Source organism: Populus trichocarpa, chromosome 4 (genome assembly GCF_000002775.5).
Source record: "Populus trichocarpa isolate Nisqually-1 chromosome 4, P.trichocarpa_v4.1, whole genome shotgun sequence".
NCBI lineage: Eukaryota > Viridiplantae > Streptophyta > Magnoliopsida > Malpighiales > Salicaceae > Populus > Populus trichocarpa.
This window is the reverse complement of record NC_037288.2, coordinates 3,249,223-3,272,090: the sequence shown is the minus strand read 5'-3', so window position 1 is coordinate 3,272,090 and position 22,868 is coordinate 3,249,223. Positions and strand designations below refer to the sequence as shown.

The window sequence follows — 22,868 nt, the reverse complement described above, 5'->3', positions numbered from 1 at the left end:
CGTTCAAACTCATTTTTATCACAAGTTATTTATTATAACAACATTTGAATTATAATATTTTGATTTTTCATGACCATTGTTTTACTAAGCATTTTTTTTCCTGTAAACCTCCATTATCTTGGGTTTTATGTGAGAATTCAAAATTTTGGAGTACATTTGATATTAATAAAAATCAATAACAAGTACGGACTAAATAATTAAAAGAAACCTAGAAGAGAAGACAAACAAAATAGGGTATGCCATTTCACTATTGAGCCCATTAAAACAGAAAACCAAGCCTTTGAATATGGGCTTCCAGTTTAACTTTTTTCCGGGCCTATAAAACACTGGGCAACGGCAACAAGCTTTCTCTTTTCCTTCTTCTTCTTCACATCGCCTCTTCCCATTTAAGCCAAGATTGAAATCAAAATCGAAATTAGGGTTTTTGATTTCTCAAAGTTTAAGCTACAATGTCTTACAACGATACAGGAATCGATGAGAATGACGAAGATTACACTTCTCAGACTGATCGTGTCTCCCGTCACAAGGTACCGCATTTCTTCTTTGTTTCTCTACAAATTTTTAGACTTTAACATCACTAGAAGTACACTCCTCTTTCCATATAAAGTTTATGCCCTTTTTTCATGTTAGACGTACAGTTCTCGGGAATCTGAACATGATAGGTCAAGGACTCGAGGCAGGGGAAAAGATCATGACCGCTATCGTGGCGGGTATAAAGATGGAAGTGTGAGGAATGATGGAAGAAGAGATAAATTCGGTGATTTTGACCGTCATGAAAGGAGTAGCCGTGGTCGTAATTATCATAGGTTATAGTTTTCTCATTTATTTATTTATTTATTTTATGCTATTGAAGTTCTTTACGGTGGTGTTTTATGGTTTTTGGATATGTTTTATTGATTTTCGAGCTTCTCTAATGTGAATTTTCTTTTAGTTATCCATTTTAGATATGGTTGTTAGTGCTGGGGAGTGGGAATGATATTGTGATTATGAAAATTACTGTTCTTTTTGTAGGCACCGTGATTATGATGGTGATAGAGGAAGAAGGAATGGAAACAGATCAAGTTCTTATTCCCAGGGTAGATTTCAGAATCGATCTAGGTCACGCTCTCGTTCGCGATCTCCTTCGAAAAGGTATTGATCTTTTAATGTTAGTGTGCAAAATTTTATATATGGTTTTTTTTTTTTTTTTTTTTTTTTTTTTTGTGTGTGATTGAACCTTGTAATGAAATGTAGCAGATAGATTGCCTGCTTGTAGACTGGTTAGCTAGTCCTTCGACTTATTTTCAATAACTCTAGGCAAGTGGGGACAATCTTGGCATCTTAGGACAATAATTATCCAAGTTTGTAAACCCGCTATGAGTTTGTCATTGTCCAGTATAATCGAAGTTTCTCATGGCACTGACTATTAGAGAAACATAACTGCAATTTGTGTTGCTGTTGGGGTTAGAATTGCACTTGGTTCAACTTCACATAGCAAACCATTACAATTTTATTATGATTACCATTCTAATCTGCTTCTACCAGATGAATTTCCACGCGCACTACTACTGATTATCATAATCTTATTAATTTATTGTTATTTCTTTTCCTTTCTCTCCTGTTCCTCTGAGTAATTACCTTTTCTTGATTATCTTACGTTTCTTGTATTGAAAATTAATCTAATTTCTTTGAAATGTCAAAATTTAAATAATATTTCTTAAAGATTATATTGTTTCATCATGACCTTCTTAAGATTAATTTTGTTGACAGCAAGCGGAAAAGTGGTTTTGACATGGCTCCATCTGAGGTGGGCATGCTTCCTGGTGCTGCTGTGGCAGGTTTGGATCTAGTCTCTGCCTTATATATACATAGGTTCTACCAATCTAGTACAGTAGTTTCTTATAGGATAGCATTTTCAGTCTGCTATTGACGCCACCTTCTAGTAAACTTATAAATTTTATTTTGAAAGACACTTATTTCCTTTCCTTTTAGTTTTTATCTATTGTTTACTACTGAAACTGAGAAGCATCGTTCTGTTTTTTGGTTGTTGTCTGTTGTTTGTTTGTGTTTGTGTTTATCATTTGGGTAAGAAGGCAATGTTGGGCTACATGTCCCACCGTCCTACCCATCGGAGGGACCACTGTAGATTTAATGTTCAACGGAGAAACAATGCATCAATTAGCTGGATCTTGTTCGTCCTCAACTGAAAAGAGTGCCATTTGGTAGACTTACAAATATTTCCCTAGCATCTCCAGTGATGGAATTCATTTCTTTATTATTTGAGTCGTATACTTTAGGTATGGAATAGGCTTCTTTATCTAGCTTTATGACGAGGTTGATAGTTCTGAGCTTCCATACATCTAATGTTATTAAATTTATCAGCAGGATATTTTTTTGATCAATATATATGTAGTTAGCATATGTCTTCCTTTTTTAGCTCCATGACTCACTCCTCTATAATTATATGTTCCTTTTAGTTAATGATGCTGGACAACTGCCAAGTCTTCCTCAAACAATGCCAGGAGTGGTACAGAACGCTTTACAATTTGGAACAACACAGGTGCACCTTTTCTTTCAGAATATATAAATGTCAAATTTCTTGCATTTTTTTTATAGATGTATATGTTTTGTGCACGCGTGCATATAATTTCTCTTATTTCGTGTTACAGTTTGGAGTTTTTCCATTAATGCCTGCCCAGGCCATGACCCAGCAGGTGGATATACGATGATGCTTATTCATATTGCCTGTAAAAAGTATGTATCTATGGATTCACCATGATCTTATTCTCTGTGTTTCTGTCTTTCAGGCAACAAGGCATGCACGGCGTGTTTATGTTGGTGGTCTCCCTCCCCTGGCTAATGAACAGGTTCAACCTCAGTTTTTGGTTTCCTGCTTGTGTGATTACATACTTTTATAAAAAAATTATCATGGACTCTAAAATTTTTGAAAAAAAAAATTGACTGTTAACATTCTTCAACATTTTAAAACTTGTAATTTAGCATTGCAAAATGCTTTTATAAGTACATGAATTGTGTTTCTTCACGTTGTCTTTTTCACACCATCTTTGTTTCCTATGTGAAACTGCAATTTTTTTATTACTGCTTTTGGAATTTTTATGGTATAATATTGTGAGTGCATTCTAGGAGTTATCACTCTTGATATTTGATTTTAAAAATCTAGTAAAGATTAGGAATTCTAAGATGAATGCTATAAAAGGCCTTTGTAGCATTCAAAGTACTATTTATCTTCCAAGCAGTATTATTTTGTTACAATTTAGTTTAATAAGTGGATCTTTGAAGACCTTTTCTTTTATTAGCTCTATGTCACATGAGTTCTTTCAGAAATTTTTGTAGATGCAGCTACCTGTCAGGGTCTAACTTGCTAACTGTTATGTATTGAGGGGATACAATATTATATTTTATTAAGGTTGTCCATTCATGATGTTCTATGACTGGCTACAGTCAAGGTATTGGATTTATCACTTTGAATCTTTTGAACATCTCCTTTCTTGCATCTTACCAATATTTAGGGAGATTTCCTTGCAATATTGGAACATTATATGGTTTCTTATGTTTTGAAACAGACAATTGCAGCATTCTTTAGCCATATTATGGCTTCCATTGGAGGAAATGCAGCTGGTCCAGGTAGTTCATCTTGTTAATGTCCTTACCAGAGTTCTTCTGTACGTATTTCAAACATTTTATTTAATTGTGGTGCAAAATCTAATCTTTTCTCTTGCAGGTGATGCAGTGGTGAATGTATACATAAATCACGAGAAGAAATTTGCGTTCGTGGAGATGAGAACTGTTGAAGAAGCAAGCAATGCAATGGCTTTAGATGGAATTATTTTTGAGGCAAAAATTATTTTTCATTATTTCTTGTCACATTTAGCAAAGGAGTAAAACGTGATATTTTGGATTATTATGTAAATTTTTCCTCTAACTACCAGAGTATAGAATATTAAATGGCAAATGGTAGTTTGATGGATAAGACTCGTTAGCACATGGATGTAGATTATATGTATATTAGTTTTCTAAAACCCATGCTTGCCAAGCCTTTTCTTGTTGACTGTCATTAACTTCTGTTACATGGGAGACTTTGGGCTTCAGCTAGCTGTAGTAATAGCGGGAGATGGTTAGTAGGTCGTAACTTATTAACTTATTCATCAGGAAAATGTAGATGTATAGTGGCTTTCTTTTTCAATTCCACCTGGGAGGGAAACTAAAACAGCCGAGAGCGGGGGATTTGGTGACATTTCTGATTGGCTGTCTGAAGAGGTTTGATTAAAAAGAAGAATCTACTTCAACCGATATGCCTCTTTGTGCATCCTTTGTCAACAATTAATTATTCATAAACCTGGTGTGATATTTGACAAGAATGAACTATTTACTGCTTTTGGTGGTTTTTTTATCGTCATGCTGTGGGGCTTTAATTTTAAGATGTTTATGGCAAGAGTTGGGTAAAAAGATTTCTATATGCTTTAATATTTTTTGCATTCATTTTCATGGATGTGGATCTCATAAAGTGCATTTAAATTGGCACATGCTCTGTGTTGGTACTACTTATTTGCTTGACATGCATATTTGGTATCTCTAGGGGGTTGCTGTGAGAGTTCGGAGGCCTACTGACTACAATCCGTCATTGGCTGCGACTCTGGGTCCTAGTCAACCAAGTCCTCTCCTTAACTTAGCTGCTGTTGGTCTCGTACCAGGGTAAGCAAGTGCTTCCATTTTTTTTTATTTGAAGATTGGTTAAGCATCTCTTTCCATTATTCTGGCATTAATGATTATTTAATTTCAGTTGGAGTTTGTCTTACTAATTGTGTTTTTGTTATTGTTGATATAAGACACTACTGTCTGTCCATTTGCATCAGCAGAGATGGATTTTACATTCAGTTGAAGGATCTTCCTTGATTTGTGGTTTGCTTATTCATAATCTGATTTTCAGTACAATTAGCGGAGCGGAAGGACCTGATCGTGTCTTTGTTGGTGGATTGCCATATTACTTTACTGAGATACAGATTAGAGAGTTGCTAGAATCTTTTGGGTATGAAGCTCTACCAAACTTGTCATTCATTAACAATTTTCTTGCCACAGTCGTTTTCTTTGTGTTTTTGGCTCCTCGTATTCATTAATCTAATTTTAAGTAGTTTGGATGCAATTTAGATGTTTTAACTGTTGCAATGGTATGCTCTTGATCTACACAGACCTCTCCGTGGTTTTGACCTTGTGAAGGACAGAGACACTGGGAACTCAAAAGGATATGGTTTCTGTGTCTATCAGGTGAGTGATTTGAAACATTATAATCATTTGTTATGTGTCTCAACAGCTAAACATATTATTTTTTGATCTTAAAAGTATATGGGCTGCTGAAATTCAACATAAGCTTTTCGCGTCTTAGGTTGGATTTAGAATTGACTGTTAAAAACCTGCTTTTCAAGCTTGCTTTAGATCAAATGTATAGTTATGAGTGTGTAATTTTGGGGTGTCCTTTTTTTATCTCTAAATGGTGAGTAATGTGCAAGTACTTCAGGATCCTGCGGTGACTGATATTGCATGTGCTGCTCTAAATGGCTTGAAAATGGGAGATAAAACTCTAACTGTCCGTCGTGCTACTGAAAGGTTAGTCTTTTTAATCTAATGAGCCTGGATTTGGCTGGAATTTATATTATCATTCCTCCCGCATGCATCAAAATGGTACACTCCCTTTTTATGCTACCTTACATATACTTTTACTGCCATGCTTTTATATGGTAGCCTTGCTAGTTTTCGCAAATTTTCTTTTTGTAAAGTTTCTTAGCCCCAATTTTTTTTTCTAAAATTGGCACTGGTGGAAATCATGCCTGTAGATGACACAAGTTTCATTCAAAACTTATTCTTTCTCTTTAGCTTTCTGGAAGCTCAGTCTTCTTATAGTGTTGCTGATTTCCACGTACTTCAACAGTATGATAAATTCTAGATTTGGGACTTCTAGTTTCCAAATTCACAAGTGACATGAGATTCATTAATGTTGAAATTATGGACTGGGAACAGAAATGTGCCTGCATGCTTACACACAAGTGTGCGAGTTTATACAAGTACAAATATTGAAATTCATGCTTTAACAGAGAGAACAAGAGGTGTTTCATGTTTTTCTGCCTTCACATCGCTCTTCAATGAATTAGTTGGAGATTGATTGGTGTTTGGAGTGTGGCCCAGTGAATATATTTTGGTGTTTAGTGGGTTGTGTGAAACATAAAACAGTCTAGGAATTATTCTCTTTCTTTCAGTGATAGAAACAATCCTCTTACAATTATTCAGATAAATTTGATTAGTTTCAAGGCGGTATGAGATTATTGTTTCTCTATCAGTAATAGCAATTATATTTTTATTTGGCCTTTATATTTATATTTTCAGTGAAAAAGCAAGAAATTATTGCTTTCCTTGGCCTTGATTTTGTCCTCACCTTTCTAAGCTTTATTTAATCCCCTATAATACACCAGAGGCAAAATAAGTCACTGAAGATAAAATGAAGCTCAAGGACGATCCAGACATGACTGCAACATGAGATATGCATAAATTAGCAGATCCATAATATATATACATGGTATTTGGATCCAGATACAGTTGAATGGTTGAAGACTCGTTTTGAGACCCTATGAAAAAAACTAACCCTCCCTGAGGTGTCATTGCTCTTTTTTGCTATCCATTCAATCTTACTACCGTTACAAACCTAATTGGTAGGATTGTGTGGACCTATGGAGGGCCCAAAGTTGATGATGTAGCTGACTGTTGCCTGTGCATTGCATCTGTTGTCTAAGGCTATACGTAAAGGGTGAACCTTTTGACTAGCCCCTCTAATTCATGAAGTTCGCTGGTTATAAGTGAATATCGTGTCCCACTAAATGACTGAGACAAAAGACATGTACATGCGTGTGTTGGGAGAGGTGGGGATGTGGGGGTAAGGGGCTTGACATTAATTAAGCCGTGGACTTTTTTATTTAAGTTGAAGTTTTTACATTTTGAAAATCCATATGTTGAGGTCAGTTAAACCAGACTGATTGTGATTTGTGGATGTAAGTTGAAGAAGGCAATAAATCGATGCATTTCTGTCAATCAAATTCCTTCCCATTCTTTGTTGTTTCACATGTTTTGTGGGTGATGTGAAAAGTAGCCACAATCAAGAATGAAATGAAAGAATGTGTTGTATTCGTTAAACTTAAGAAGAACAAAAATAAAGCATGGAGGGACTTGTAAAATTTGTTTTAGAAAAACTTTATTTTCTTGCGCCTAAATGCTGTTTGTTCCACAGACCTTAAGCTATGAGTTTGTTCCACAGACCTTAAGCTATGAGAATGTGCGTGTGTGGCTTCAGATGATACTTTTACATTAGTGTTTGAATTCATGACTTTGCACACTTTAGTTGATGCATGTTGCCTGAAACAGTGGTGGGCAGTCCAAGTCAGAACAGGAAAATATATTGGCTCAAGCTCAACAGCATATAGCTATCCAGGTAAAAGAATACGTCTTTTGTTATATTTTTTCAGTTACTTTTAAATCTATGGTATAGGCTCACATATGGTTTTTGCTTGCAGAAAATGGCCTTGCAAGCTGGTGTTATGAATCTTCCTGGAGTAGGGATACCGTTGGCAGAATCTGCATACACTCCATCTAAAGTTTTATGCTTGACTGAGGTGCCATACAGCCTTTTTCTAGTTCATGGTTTTATTTTCTGCTTTGCTGCTATTACCACTATCACTACCTGCTATTTAAAGAATGGGGAGAATGAGAGGAAATAATGAGAGTTCCAAAATGCTTAGAAGCTTGTTTTGTGAGCACTCTGATGATTTTCCTCTACTTGTCCCTGTTCCTACATCCCCAAATGAAGTATGCCATGATATTCCAAATGTTTATTCTAATATATAATCATTGCATATTGCAACTGTGAGCTTAGATCACCCATCTGTTTTTGCGTACGGTTTTGTTTCACGATCAGTTTTTTTATCTTTTGTTTAATGGATTTATGCTGATTGAATGATTGATAAATCTAATTCTCTTCTATCCCCTTTCTGATAAAGGCTATTACCATGGAAGTACTAGCAGATGATGAAGAGTATGAAGAAATATTAGAAGATATGCGGGAAGAATGTTGTAAATTTGGTATGTTCATAAAGATATAATTATATTCTACCTCCTTGTTCTTTCTTTTTGCCTGTGGGGTGTGCATGAGTGTACCCATGCATGGCTGCGTGTTTGTATGGTATGCACAAGCACTTGCACATTCATGCAAGTACATCTCTGTGCATCTGTGCCCACACAGTTGTTACATGTGCATCACTATTTATTCTTTTCTACATTGAAAATATAACCTAGAACTATTTGTAAGATGCAAATTCTTAATCTGTTGTTGTTTTTCATTGCATTCTTTTGGATAAAAAATTTCTTTGGTGACAGACTATATGTAGCTTTACAGGGATCTTGTCATGGAAAGTGCTGTTCTCCTTGTTTCTAATATGTAGCTCTTTGGTACATGCAGTTTATTACTGCTTATAATATTTGCTTGGTTGTGTGATTAGGAACCTTGATCAATGTTGTTATTCCTCGCCCAAGTCAGAATGAAGAGAAAATGCCTGGCGCTGGAAAGGTATGTGGTTTCCTTGTGCTGCACCTGTTTTTAACCTGTGTATTTATTGCTGAGCTCTGTCTCACTTTTTCCTGATACTTCTGAAAGTATCTGCATTCATTCCTCCAAATTTGTACTTGCTGCCTAGTTTGAAAACAAAGGGAACTATCGCATGTAGATAGTAATATCAGAGAATCTGAGATTATGGTGCAGCTTGTAGTAATAGATATTTTGTAGTAATAGCACCTTGCACTCTTATTTCTTGCAGGTGTTCTTGGAGTATTCTGATACCATTAGTTGTGCAAACGCAAGAAATGCACTAAATGGGAGGAAATTTGGAGGAAATACTGTGAATGCGTTTTATTATCCAGAAGAGAAGTATTCTAATGGAGATTATGGTGCATAAGAAACTTAGGAACACGATTCCCTTTCTCAAGTTCTGTATCACAGTTTATATTATATTATCGAATCATTTATTGTCAACTGTTAGCAGCTACTTCCTGCGCAGATATCTCAGGTATGTAAATATAATTTTGTGTCGACTGTCAGCAACAAAAAGCATAATCTGTTAGTTAAGGTGGCTTGTTCCTTGTTCATTCTCTTTCATACCTCGTGCTCCATTGTTTCGAGCAACTTGTGGATTAATAGGTACTGTAAGGCAACCTGCATTTCTCTTTCCTGATGAGCAAGTATTTATGCTAATTTTGGTGTTGGACCTCCAAAAGTAGATACTGGCAGTGGTTGTTTAAGGGGTTGGTTGAGCAGTGGGAACTTCTGTTTATTGCTGAAACGCAATATTGTTAAAAGACTTTTTACCTTGCAATTTTTAAGATTCCAAGCAATAGTGTTTTGTATGTTAAGAAATCTCAAATTATGAAGAAGTGAGAAATGGTGTTTGCTATGTGTGATCGCATTTCTGGACATGTCTTGTCTATAACAGCAGCTCACATTAGCTAATGTGTAAATGTCATTGGTTCTGAGTAGTTTTATAATTCTTTTGCACTTTCGATCTGATCTCATCTCATCATCAACAGGTTTTTCATTTGTTTCTTTTGAGGATAGAATTGTTTTCAGAAGCCAGAAATTATAGTTTTTGTCAAGGAGGGTGATGCTATTGATAGATAAAAATAGAATTTCTCATTTAATTTTAATGAGAGAGCTTAAGGTTATGACTGACATGATTTATAGAAGTCTTTTGATTTTGAGTTGTATTTCTTTTTTCATATGAAAAATAAGTCAAGTTAGAGATATGTTTGGTAAAATTAATTTAAAATAATTTTTTTTTTTTTTTTGGAAGAATGGAGGTAGCTTAAATGAGAACTTACAAGTTAAAAACAATGAACTTCTTATGAAAGTACAATTTTGATCTAAGTTTATAATAAATGTTTGATTTAAGTCAAGGATTGTTTCTACTTAAATATATTCATGACTTTTCTTTGTTTCAAATGTTAAAATCTAACTAAAATAAAAATCGAAAAGTCAGGCAAAAGGTTATATTTGGTGTATTTTTCACAAATTGATTTAAATTGTGTTTCACTCTTCTAACTTAACGAACTGTTTGGTTAGGTTACATTCTTTGTTTTAACTTTTGATTAAATTAAAATTAACTCAATTTTTCATAAAATTATTTTAATTTATTTTTGTTATAAGTTATTTATAAAAATAACTTTTGAATTATGACTCAAAGTAAAGTCAAAAGTCATGTACTATGAATATTTATGTGCAAGCCATGTGGATGACATATAAATACACGCACAAATATACCAAGAATGCAAAAATATAGTAATAGATAAAATGTATCAATATTTCTGGATAAACTTTGACATTTTTGTCATCAATACTTATGGTTAAAAAACTAATAAAATAATAAATTTATAAATTTATGCTTTTGTACATTCTAGGCTTAATGCTTGTGATTCATCAAGGGTCAAAGCTAATTATTGAATAAAAAACAATGCAAGCATCAAATTAAATTAATTGACCACCATATATATTAATAAATGAAAAAATAAATTGGTGTGACTTGTTCAATCTTGTGAGCCAATAACAAATTGGTCGCCTGTTAAAATGATGATCTGGTTAAAAAAAAATTTAATGTTGTTGTTGTTTTAATCTTTACCTGGCCTTGACTTAAAAATAAAACAACATACTGTCAAATGATTAAATCATAAAAATAAATAAATTTAGGGAATAAAATGAAAAGATGGTGATATATTGTATTGACCAAGGTTAACCCGTGAAATTTACGGCCCAGGTAATGGAATGAAAACAATAAGTTAACTCAATTGGACAGTTTGTGTCTTTTTTTTTTTTTCCTTTCCTTATTCTCTTCCCGGTTGGACCTTAATTGAGTTTTAATTGAAATCAGGTTGGATTAAGTTTGGAACTAAATTGATGAGTTATAAAAGAATTAGATACAGAATTTAATAAATAAATAAACATTGAAGGAAGAAATTGAAAAAACATGAGCTTAAAAAAAATAATCAAATAAACCCGATCAAATCTCCTAAACCTGAGTCAATTCTCAACAAATTTAATATTGAAGGATGAAATAAAAAAAATTCAATTTAAAAAATTTACCAAAGTAAAAAAATAGTAATAAAAAGAAAGAATATCAAATTTGATAGGGAAAAAAAATGGAGAATGGAATTGTGAAAAAAAAATTAATTTTTAAAATTATCTCAAATAAAATAAATAGCAATCAAAAGAATGAATCGAATCTGACAGATTAAAAAACTAAAAGAGGATGAAATTGAAAAAAATAATAATATAATTTTAGAAACTATGTCAAATAAAACAAACAGTAATCAAATGAAGAAGTATCAATTCCAAAAGAAAAAAATTTTGAAGAGATACTTTGAAAATTTAGAAGGCCACGCTAGAGGAAAAGAGAAAAGCTCATTGGCATCAAACCTATGTTAGTAAGCACACACATCATCTCCATATACACCCACCGACTTAAGCATCGAAGAGTCCTTTATTCCACGATGAACTTGTTTTTTTAGGAACACTTAAGCTTAGACACAACCTATATTTAAAAGCCCACACATCTTGGTCCAGGATCACAACCAATGAAAAGCCCATTTTCCATGTGAAGTCTTTTCACAATTTTATTAGTGGTGTTGTTTGTAAGAATTGAACAAAAAATCAGTTCATCACCTTTCATTACGCACCAAAACTCTTTCCATGGCAAAAAAAACTCCAAGACAAGGAAGCGTAATTGATCTCTCTCCCATAAAAACTTTAATTTTCCTATATCTTTTATAACTTACTTATCAAGTTCAAGTGCTTAACAATGATGGTTTGGTCATATAAGAGCAACATCACACTCTTCTGTTCCATTGACAAGAAATTCAACACACAATTCCATTATACACACTAGATGCAAAGAGGAAACTATGTTTTCTTAAAAAAAAGGGATAAAATGACATGCAAAGTTTGCACGATATTTCTATGCTAGCTCTAAAGTAGTCGCTCTCCTTATGGAGATCACTTTCCCATAGATCCTAGCCATATGCGTGGATATCTCCATCAATCCTCTTTTAACTCTCACTTGTATGCTTCCTGATAAAAAAAGACCTAAATGCAATACTAGATCAATTCCTAAGAATGAACACTAGTCCCACCAGATTCTCTATTTTGTCATAGAGTGTTACACACTTATCTCTTTAAAGAATGTGTCACCATGAAAGCCAATTAGGATAACCATGATGACCTTACAAATAATAGAGAGCATATACAAAATATTATAGGCATCCTAAAGTTTGTAATACAAAATAATGATGCCATGTATACAATTTTTCCTGTAACTTTCCTGTATTTGCTAAGGTATGATATCACATCCTTGAAAATGACTCCATCATTGCCCTTCATGACCTCTATATTAAGCTTATCTTTTGTTTCAACACTATCATCCCATCCAAAAAGAGCATGACAAAACCCTTCACCATTACCTAACAAAAAGATAAAAGCACCATAACATATCTCTAGAGATTTAACGGGGAAGTGCTTAATGTGAAAAATCTACTCGAACCATTTGCCACTGAGACCTTGATAAGTGGAGTTTACAACTACTCATTATAGGGACACCTGTATATACTGTATTATAAGACCCTTCTGAGCATTAAACATGTAATGAAAAATTATATTAGAGCGGAATAAACCAACATGACCAGACAAAGCCATTCATGTTTTCACCGAGCAAAATCTTGTTAACATCACTAGTATCCAATCAGAGCATCTAAAAAGAGCACCAACGAACACATTCATGATCCCTTTATATTTCTTGAGCTTTTGACTGACCTTCTCACCACCACACGAGTTAAGGTATTAACCATCATCAAGGAAAAAAACCTCATAATCCACCTCCCTTGACAAATAACGTAGAATGAGAAACCTTAATAAATTCAACTTTTTTCACCATAACTATAAGAATGAAATTTATGAATACCATGCTCTGAAAAAAAAAAGATATAAATATTTATCGCTAGAGGATACCTTTACCAATTCATGAAAAAAAAAACAAGAATTTAGTATGAAATGAAGGGAGTCTACACACTTGAATCTATATGAGATCCAATAATCCCTAAATTAGCTAAATGAACTGTACCTCCATCTTTTAAGCATTTCAATAAAAATAGTAGTTTTCCTCCATATCTCCAATGCCTCTAACAAAAATCTTCATTAAAATCTTCAAATGTGTCTCCATAAAAATCTTCATGGTGAAATCTCTGTCTCCAAATATCTCCATGAAAATCTCTACGGTGAGATTTTTATGTCTCCAAACATGTCTGCATTGAATTTTCATATGTGTTTTAAATGTTTCTAAAACGATCATGGATCCTTCTCCAGGTCTCTGATACCATCTATCTCTAAAAGAATTAGGGATCCTTCTCCAACTCTCTATAACTACTCACAAGACCCTTTTCTACGCCTTGAATGCATGCACCATATCACTTACTTTTACACTCATTTCTTATAACTGCACAGTTTATTTTAAAAAGCAAGACAATTAAACTCTTCTCTCTTACATAAATATTGGCAAAAATTTATACGAAGAAAAGTTGCATACAAACACTTCATAAGATATGAAAGGCCAACATTCAAACACCTAACAACGATAACACTCTCGTAGCCATAACATGTAACAACATCACTTGTATGAAATTAATGAGTAAGTCCTTTTTTTTATTTTTACTAGTTAAGCCTTTCAAACATGTTTTTTTTTTTAAAAAAAGATTTTAAAAGGGGGGATGATGGTGCAATTTGTTTAAAAAAAAGAGTAGTTTTTTTTTTTGGTAATATCCCAAATAGACCGCACCACCACACTACATGTGGACACCAACCTATATCATTCGTGGCCACCAACCATGCCTCACCATTTGGACCAAGCCTCAAATGGCTGATTTTTTCCTCCCCCCACCTTTCAAAACACACTGAATGTTTTTATAGTTATGAGGAGTCATAATGCAGCTCCACGCATCATCCATGCACACCAACTTTTTATGCTTTTATTGACATATTCTTTACAGGTAAACACTTTTATGCAGGGTTGGCACCATCTTTCTTAACCTATCTCGACTAATGCTTATTTTAGCTAACATATCACCAACATTTAACAAACACTTCACCAATAATATGTTAAACACTAATTGTAATAATAAATACCAATATTTTCACCAATTAATTTTCATGCAACTCTCGATGTGAGCTGACATGAACAAAAAATATCAGTTAAATAAAATGGGCTCTCATAAGTCATAATTTCTTATACTGAACATTTCAAACCATAACCATGTCACTGGTTAACACGCCTTCATAATGACAAACTTAAGCAACTGGCCGCTGTGCAAAACTACGAGTTTCGAAAAACGATATACAAGAGTGAATTGGAAGAACTGACAACGTAACACACAGGGAAAGTAATTTTTTAATAAAGTAGTTCTAGGTAGTTAAAGGAAATTAATGTCTTGGTTGTGTGAGACAGGTGGTCTAAGAGCTGGGGCCTTAGTGACATGGGGTTCGGCCGAGAGAAAACTGCGTCTCGCTACTTTGCCGTTGCTGCTAGCACATCACCACATCAGGATGCTGAGATCAGAATGATGGTAGCAAAGAGTGCTATAGTTATCGCAGTTGCTGATGATTTTTATGATATGGAAGGCTCTCTTGATGATTTGGAAAGAATCACAGACGCAGTTCAAAGGTAAACCATTGTGCCTATACAGAGAAATAAAAGATTATGAACGGAGATCAAACTCCTAATGCTCCCAAAATTACTTTGACAGATGGGATGCTAAGGGCTTGAGTGGCCACAGTAAGATTATCTTTGATGCCCTTGACAGCCTTGTGAACGAATTAGCAAGAAAATACTTCCGGCAACACGGAACCGATATAACAAACAGTCTCCGAGATATAGTAAGCTTTCCAATATTTTTCTTCACCTTTATGGTTTGTTTAATTTTGTCTACACAACTGATTAACGTGTCTCGGTGTTTTGTTTTTTATGGTATGAAAGTGGAGTGAAACATTTGCTTCCTGGTTTACGGAAGCTAAATGGAGCAAAAGTGGATTCATACCTGCAGCTGAAGAGTATCTTGAGACTGGCATGATCACATCTATTGCTTCACACAATTCAAAAGCTTCAAACCGTAACACATTTTCTCCAGGTATTTTTATACATCATTTTCTATACATCCACTTATTTAAACATAACTTGTTTTTTTTCAAGCATACTCAAGCTTATATTTAAAAGCTTACATGTCTTGGCCAGAACTGTAGCCCGTGAATAGCTTATTTTTCATGTGAAGTTCTTCCACAACTTCATCAGTAACATATTATTTTGTTTCAATATAATACAAATTATTACTTTTGTTGAAAGAATATTGACATATAATTAAATGAGAAAACTTTAATAGCTATTAGTGATACATGATTAAATATCTTAATCTGCATTTATTTCTCAGTCTCTCGATCTTATTTTTTATTATCGTTAATATTTTATATATATATATATATATTTATATTTATTGATGCATGTAACTATTGATTTATTTTATTAAACACACACATATATAATTTTTATTTTATAATTAAAATATTTTTTAATGTAAATAAACATTAACAACTCTAGAAATATTTTCTTTTTTGGCATTAATTAGAATTAACTTTTGATTCATCCTGTAACATAACATAGCATGTGGTAGTCAAGTTGACTGGTATATACATATTCCTTGTGATATTCTAATAATTTAGAAATAATACACGATTAAAATTTCATCCTTTTCTTTATTAAAGTCACTCTGTTATGAATTTAAGATTGAATTTGATTAGAGAAACAACATGGATTACTAACCAATGATGGCTATTTAAACTCTACAAAAATAAAATAAAATACTGCTATTAGTGAAGGAATAATCTTTGATTAAATATTATGCAAACAATTTGAATTTGCAAACGAGAAACAAAAAACCATCAATAAGTATAATTTGTATTTAAGTGTGGATTATAAAATAACATAAAAAAATTATGAAATAATAAGTTTTCTAGCATTTAATGCACTTTATTTTGTTTTAAAAATTACAGTACCATAATTATAACTATTGCTAGGAATAAAGGTTTTTCAGATAAAAATTTTATTTGAAAATATATCACAATTACCATTAAAAAATAAAAATTAATGGAGGGACTGAAATACAGAAATTTAGGGGTAATTATTGCCCTCGTCTCTTCAACAGAGCTTCTCCAACTTTTTTTTTTTTTTTTTAGTTCTATTATTACACCTCTCGTGTATTAGATCAATTAATGGCTACTTTGCTTTTGATAAATAAAACATAATTTTGGCGCAGTGTCTTACAGGGTAGATTGAGCAAGGCATGGCTATTTCTGTATGCCTATATCTCACAGCTGAATTCGATCTTCAACAAAATGATACGCCCTCAAACAGTAAGGCTTCCATCTAGATATTCCTATATATAGTCAATCATTGTCATCTAACTATCTCTAACTGTTATCTAGTTTGTGGAGCTGTTTTCTCACATAAAACATCTGTATGTTTTCTGGAGATCCATGGTGTGTTCGTCATCTCTAAAAGTCGTCTTGTTTCCTTGAGATGTTTTCTCGCATCCAACATCTATATAAAGGCTAGGCATCCTTTTTGCTAATCAAAACCAAGTTGAAATATGGCCATTCAAAGCTACTTGTTGTTGAGCCTCCTGCTGGTTTTTGGCTCTTGTTTTAATAGCCTAGCTGCTACCCAAGGTGACACAGCTTCATTCAATCGCAAGAGCTTTCCTCAAGATTTTGTTTTTGGGGTAGCATCATCGGCATACCAGGTCAGAACTTATGGGTTCCTTTCAATTGGGTTTTTCAAAGACTCTATACATTGCAAGACTTGATTATTTGTGTGTTAAGCAACATCTTGATTGTTTTGTGATCAGTATGAGGGCGCAGCATTTGAAGATGGAAAGGGACCAAGTATATGGGATGAGTACACACATAAATTTCCAAGTCTCTCTCTCTCCGCCTCTTCTAATTCTTTAATTTGTTTCTTTCTTCTTATGAAGGATGATAATTGTATTAATCAAGAATGATAATTAGGGTGATCTAGTGGTATGTTTCACTATTTATAAGATTTTCACTTTGAAGCTATCCATGCATAAATTAATGCAGGCAAGATATCAAATGGCAGCAATGGAGATGTCGCCCTAGATTCATATCATCGGTACAAGGTATGGACGAGGGAAGACTGAAAACTAATATAGGTTCTTACAGTGTAGTCTATCCATCTCTGTGAAAAGAATCCAAATAGTAGCAGCTTTATGAAATGTTTCAAGTCACCATATAGTTTTAAACAGGATGTGAAGCCAGCAAATTTGCTTTTTGAAATGTTTCAAGTCACCATGTTCTAAGAAATCAAATATCCAAATATCATCGTATTCTTTAAACAGTTTCTGTAATTATTTTGGCTTGAAAAGGAGTTATATGACTTCAAGAAATAGAAAAATATTTCATGCCTTAGGAGGATATCATCTTTTTACTTTTCTATACGAGAGATCCATTCAATTTAGAAATTTATATGATATTGCATTAGGGTACCTATTTTTCATCAAAATATGAGGCCCGAGAGCTAAGAACTGTTCGATGATGTTCTTGCAGGAGGATGTTCAGATTATAAAAAAAATGGGCTTTGATTTCTACAGATTCTCAATCTCTTGGCCTAGAATATTGCCAAGTAAGAAGACTCAATTGCATTCAAGTATCTTTGAAATGTTCATTGATTTGTATCTAAATTCTAACGACAAAGTAAGATAAAAATGGAAGGCTCAAATTCTTACTAGAAATTTTTCCTCTTTTTTTTTTTTCAGAAGGAAAAAAGTGCGGGGGTGTGAATCAGAAAGGAATTAATTACTACAACAATCTCATCAATGAACTCCTGGCCAATGGTTATGATTCTATATAATAACTAGTAATTCTCAACAAATATAATTAAATCATGTGCATGCAGAAATAATTCACCTGTTTCTTAATTATATCATTTGCAGGCATAAAACCATTTGTCACCCTTTTCCACTGGGATCTTCCACAGGCTTTAGAAGACGAGTATGGAGGATTTTTAAGTGATAGAATTGTGTAAGTAAATCTCCTTGCCTTCCTCTTCCTCTAATATTAAACACTCGGAGTTAATCAGGATCTGCTAAATTATGCAGGAATGATTATCAAGACTATGCGAAAATTTGTTTCGAAAATTTTGGAGATCGAGTTAAACATTGGATCACATTGAATGAGCCAACCATGTTTACCATGCAAGGCTATATTGCGGGCATGTTCCCACCAGGTAGGTGTTCTGCTTGGATTGGAAAAAACTGCACCGGTGGAGATTCAGGAGCAGAACCATACATGGTGTCGCACAACCAAATCCTTGCTCATGCTGCTGCTGTGAAACTGTACAGGACAAGGTTTCAGGTTTAACTCATAATTCCCACACCATTCTCCGATTATTATTTTTGGAAGAAGGGATGACTCAATTTGATCTGTATAACGATTCCATCTTCTTAGTTTTTTTTTTTAATTGCCTATACATTGTGATTTAACTGGCTAAAATATTAATTTGTAGGCAAAACAAAAGGGCAAGATAGGGATTACATTACAAACAAATTGGTTTGTGCCATTGTCTAATGCTAAAGAAGACCTTGAGGCTGTCAGCCGAGCCCTCGATTTCAATCTTGGATGGTATGTGTTTGCTTGAATTTCATCTCATTTCTATTCGTTCACTGATGAATTCTTATAGCACTATTTTGGGGTCATTTTTTGTAGGTTTATGAGTCCATTAACCAGTGGCGAATATCCAAGTTCAATGAGATCTCTTGTAGGAGAAAGATTGCCCAAATTCTCCAAGAAACAAGCTGGATCTATAAAGGGATCATTTGATTTTATTGGATTGAATTATTATTCTGCCAATTATGTGGCCCATAAATCTCAATCTAATGATACACACCGAAGCTATGAGACAGATTCCCGTGTTGCTTCCTTCTGTAAGCACGAACAACTTCAAGATGGTTTAGAATATTTTTTTTTCTTAGTAATTCCATACTAACAATTGGCTTTTGGTTGTGCGTGCAGTTGAACGTGATGGAATTCCCATCGGTCCACAGGTATGAATCATCTAGTCAATAAGCCCTTAATTTCATATTCTTAATTAATGTAATTTGTGATTTGTGATTTTAACACACAGAGAGACTTCTTACTAGTTTTTCTTTCCATAAAATCTTAGCAAGAAAAAGAAAACAAACCCTATTCTTGGAACTCACACCCTACTCATGATTTCATGAAATTACAGGCAGGCTCATTTTGGCTCCTCTTTTACCCAAGTGGACTTCATGATCTTTTGGTTTACATAAAGAAGGCATACAACGATCCAGTTATTTACATCACCGAGAATGGTAAATAATTTTCATTAGTTTCTTGGTGTAATATACAATGGAAGCCAGTTTTTGTTTCGTAGATCCCTTTTGAGTTTTGATATGAAATATATCTCTCCCCCCTATTTTGCTGAAGGTGTTGACGAGACAGATAACCCAAGATTGCCCCTAAAGGAAGCCCTCATTGACAACCAAAGGATCGATTATTTCCATCAGCATCTTTCTTTTGTGCAAAAAGCCATCAAGTAAGTTCTCAGTGCAGCTCTCTCTATGCGTGCATGCATGCATGCCTCCATATAGGAGCTAGAAAAGCTTAATTTGTTCTGAAATGACGAATTATAAGCACGACCACTCTCTGCAAATTAATGGATATATAGATGACGTCCACAAATAATTAAAAATGCAGCACCCTAGCATGGAAGTTAATAGTTTCTTGAGAGAGTATTAATCTAACTTCATATATCTGTTCGTTTTGGTAGGGATGGTGTGAAGGTGAAAGGATATTTTGCTTGGTCGTTAATGGATGGCTTCGAGTGGGTAGTAGGATACACATCACGTTTCGGTCTGAATTATATCGATCATAAAGATGGACTCAAAAGACATCCTAAGCTCTCAGCCCAATGGTTCACGAAATTTCTCAAGAAATAGGCACGTACATGGCCTCAGTTGAAATCTCCACTGATGAATTGTATTAATTGTCTTCACAAGTGAGGCATGATGTAATCCTTCATTGTGTATTTTGTTCTTAAATAAATCTGAAGTTATGAGTAAGGAATTATTTTCCTTTCTCTTGCTGTTGATAATTTATATCTGATCAGTGAAAATCTCAAGTTGTTGGGCCCTCTCATGTATGATGCCATAGCTTTTTCTTTTTTTTTAATTTGCAGCAACTTTTCAGATGTTTTTGACGAAGATCATTTTGTCAATGCTCTAGCTGATGATGTAAAAGTCATAAAAAAAGCTTTATGAGATATATAGGTTTACTTGTCTCTTTTAATAATTTTTTTAACAAATATATAATTTTCAAATCTTTTAATAAAAAAATAATATGAGATAGGTTTACTTATATCATTTTTAAAAATATAAGATCATGATAATCTCTTATAAGACAAATTAAAACAAATTATGAAGTTCAATTCTCAATCAGTTCAATGTTTAATGATGAAATTAAAAAAAATCAATTAAAAAAAGAATAAAAAAAACAACCTAGGTTAACCTTAGTTAACCTGTCAAATCTACAATCTAGGTCATGAGATTATGATAACCCTATAGAAAAAGTCTATTTCTCAATCAACCTTGGATGAAATTGAAAAAAAAAAACAATTAAAAAAAAAGCACAAAAAAAGACCTATCATAATAAAAACAACCCAGGTTTACTTCAGTTAACCAACAAAACTCGTGGTCATAAAATCGAGATAATCTTATAAAATAAAACTGAAATAAATAATAAAGTCTAATTTATAATCAGTTCAATGATGAATGATGAAATTAAAAAAACAAATGCTAATTAAAAAAATTGAGTTAACTCCCATAAAACCCATAACACGGGTTGTTAGCGAGATAACCACATAGAAATTAAATCACAATAAATTAAAAAGCTTAATCTCTAAGAGCATCTCCAATGGAAGATGTTATATTAAAGAGCTAAATTGATAAAATAGCTTTTTGAATAGTGTAAATATAGTTTTTTATTTATGTGCATTGCAATAGTAAAAAACCATTTAAAAGAACCAATTATATTTTAATATATTTTATATTAAACTAATTTTAATATAATTATATAACTAATTTAGTTATTTTTTATATAATATAATCATGATGTTATTAATTATATAATTAATATGAGTAATTTATAAAATTAAATATAAAATTAATGAAGTAATATGAAAGTTAAAAGATATAATTTTAAGTTCAAATTTAAAACTTTAAAATTTAAATTTTATTTATATGAATATTTTTAATTTTTATTTTTATATGTTACTGTTAAAATTTTGATTTTTGAAGTTGAGGCACAAAGGTTTTGAGATTTGTAGGTTTATTTTTTTTCCTTTTGTTCTGTTTTTAAAGAGGAAAACAAAGAAAATAGATGTTGGCTCTGATATATATACTTTCTTTTGCTTTTAGTTGTTCTACATTGAAGTGTAGAAATAGCATTTCAGAGCAAAAAAAGACTTTTTAGCTATTTATAAAGCTACCCCGTTGGAGTTGTTAAAACTGAAAATAATAGGTAAAGATATAGTTTTTTCGTTTTGACTATTCAGTTAGCTCTTGCGTTGGAGATCCTTTAATAAATCAAATATTGAAAAATAAAATTAAAAATAAAAAACCTAAGATAAAAAAACATTATTGCAATGAATAATGTTTTGTGAGTGATGCAAAGTAACATCTCTTCTATTTTATTTTTTAATTTTAGACATTAGTATCCTTGGCAGCTTAATTATCATGTAATATTGTTGATACAATAAGAAAAAAATTTAAAAATTAAAAATAAGAATTAAATAATTTGAACAAGTTAAAGAAAATAATTAACAAATTGAATATGTGTAATATCATTGCAATGCTCAAATCTTAAATGATTATTACTTTAAGATTATAAAAGTATTTATCAATGCTTGATGATAGTGTTAAATAATTTATTATATTTCTAAGTAAGATAAATTAATGCGAATCACGTGCGCTAGTGTGTGTGTGTGTGAAAGAGTACAGTTCCGTCATGGGAAGCTCTAATGTGAGATTTGCGCTTGGAGCTTCTTCCTTGCTTTGATGATTAAGCCTGATGATTAAGAGTTTGATGATTTCTATTCTCTGGCTAGAGTACCGCTCTAATCAGGAGGTGATATCCTTAACAGGGATACGGTAATATCACCCGCGACTTCATAAATACTAATCCGAATCTTTTCAAATAATAATAAAAAAAAATCTTATATATAATTGAATTTCGAATTGGATTTAGGTCAAGTTTCAGGTTAAATATGGATATTAGTTTATGTCCGACCCAAACTTAATCTAAAATAAATAAATAATTTAAAATTTTAAAAAAATCACATGTACAATAGGTTAATTATATACTAAATAATGATAAATTATAGCATTCAGGTTTGGGTTATGAATAACTGATAAATACCTAAAACTTAAGATTAAGCATAGTGCAAACATGAATATCTATTACCATCCCTGGTATTTAAAAAGAATAAGATGACAGCCATACTATGAACTGGATTCCAAACATCCTTGCAGAATCATCTGACCTTTTTCTTTTGCAGGATAGCGTTTGTGGTTTTATTTTTAGCATATGAAATTTTGCCTTTACATCGCTACCTGGTAATTAATGCAGACATTTTCTACCCTAATCTTTTAAAGTTCTACGGTCA

The 22,868-nt window shown here is 32.8% G+C and overlaps 2 protein-coding genes across 7 annotated transcripts; both read left to right on the top strand.

The window, feature by feature from the left end:
• The first annotated feature begins 343 nt into the window (after nt 1-343).
• On the top strand, nt 344-9,482 carry LOC7456807 (splicing factor U2af large subunit A). Of its 2 annotated transcripts, XR_002981450.2 has the most exons (19): nt 344-527; nt 631-806; nt 1,012-1,131; nt 1,750-1,817; nt 2,457-2,539; nt 2,649-2,693; nt 2,787-2,846; nt 3,564-3,624; nt 3,722-3,834; nt 4,577-4,692; nt 4,928-5,026; nt 5,187-5,262; nt 5,513-5,601; nt 7,405-7,471; nt 7,554-7,652; nt 8,037-8,118; nt 8,535-8,602; nt 8,850-9,098; nt 9,230-9,482. XR_002981450.2 is itself a non-coding variant. In XM_002305112.4 (18 exons), the coding sequence occupies exons 1-18, from the start codon at nt 450-452 to the stop codon at nt 8,985-8,987; spliced, it is 1,638 nt and encodes a 545-aa protein (XP_002305148.2). In that variant the 5' UTR covers nt 344-449; the 3' UTR covers nt 8,988-9,482. The 2 variants fall into 2 exon arrangements, 1 of the variants encoding a protein (XP_002305148.2); XM_002305112.4 differs by having other exon boundaries at nt 8,850-9,482.
• A 5,149-nt stretch (nt 9,483-14,631) lies between these two features.
• LOC7456809 (beta-glucosidase 24) lies at nt 14,632-20,344 on the top strand. 5 transcript variants are annotated; one of them, XM_024599207.2, is made up of 17 exons: nt 14,632-14,783; nt 14,866-14,995; nt 15,096-15,246; nt 16,426-16,522; nt 16,720-16,911; nt 17,017-17,086; nt 17,249-17,307; nt 17,735-17,810; nt 17,944-18,021; nt 18,121-18,208; nt 18,286-18,541; nt 18,693-18,808; nt 18,893-19,110; nt 19,199-19,230; nt 19,416-19,518; nt 19,634-19,742; nt 19,977-20,344. In XM_024599207.2, the coding sequence occupies exons 5-17, from the start codon at nt 16,759-16,761 to the stop codon at nt 20,143-20,145; spliced, it is 1,527 nt and encodes a 508-aa protein (XP_024454975.2). In that variant the 5' UTR covers nt 14,632-14,783; nt 14,866-14,995; nt 15,096-15,246; nt 16,426-16,522; nt 16,720-16,758; the 3' UTR covers nt 20,146-20,344. The 5 variants fall into 5 exon arrangements, with proteins under 5 accessions (XP_024454975.2, XP_024454973.2, XP_052308579.1 ...); XM_024599205.2 differs by having other exon boundaries at nt 14,633-14,783; nt 16,595-16,911; XM_052452619.1 differs by lacking the exons at nt 14,632-14,783; nt 14,866-14,995; nt 15,096-15,246 and having other exon boundaries at nt 16,352-16,522.
• The last annotated feature ends 2,524 nt before the right edge of the window (nt 20,345-22,868 follow it).

Coding starts and splice junctions, on each gene's coding strand:
- LOC7456807 (XM_002305112.4), top strand. CDS start 450: ATGTCTTACAACGATACAGGAATCGATGAGAATGACGAAGATTACACT. Junction 2,847..3,563: donor CTCCCCTGGCTAATGAACAG/GTTCAACCTCAG, acceptor GTTTTGAAACAG/ACAATTGCAGCATTCTTTAG. Junction 5,602..7,404: donor GTCCGTCGTGCTACTGAAAG/GTTAGTCTTTTT, acceptor TGCCTGAAACAG/TGGTGGGCAGTCCAAGTCAG.
- LOC7456809 (XM_024599207.2), top strand. CDS start 16,759: ATGGCCATTCAAAGCTACTTGTTGTTGAGCCTCCTGCTGGTTTTTGGC. Junction 18,809..18,892: donor CTCGATTTCAATCTTGGATG/GTATGTGTTTGC, acceptor CATTTTTTGTAG/GTTTATGAGTCCATTAACCA. Junction 19,231..19,415: donor GAATTCCCATCGGTCCACAG/GTATGAATCATC, acceptor ATGAAATTACAG/GCAGGCTCATTTTGGCTCCT.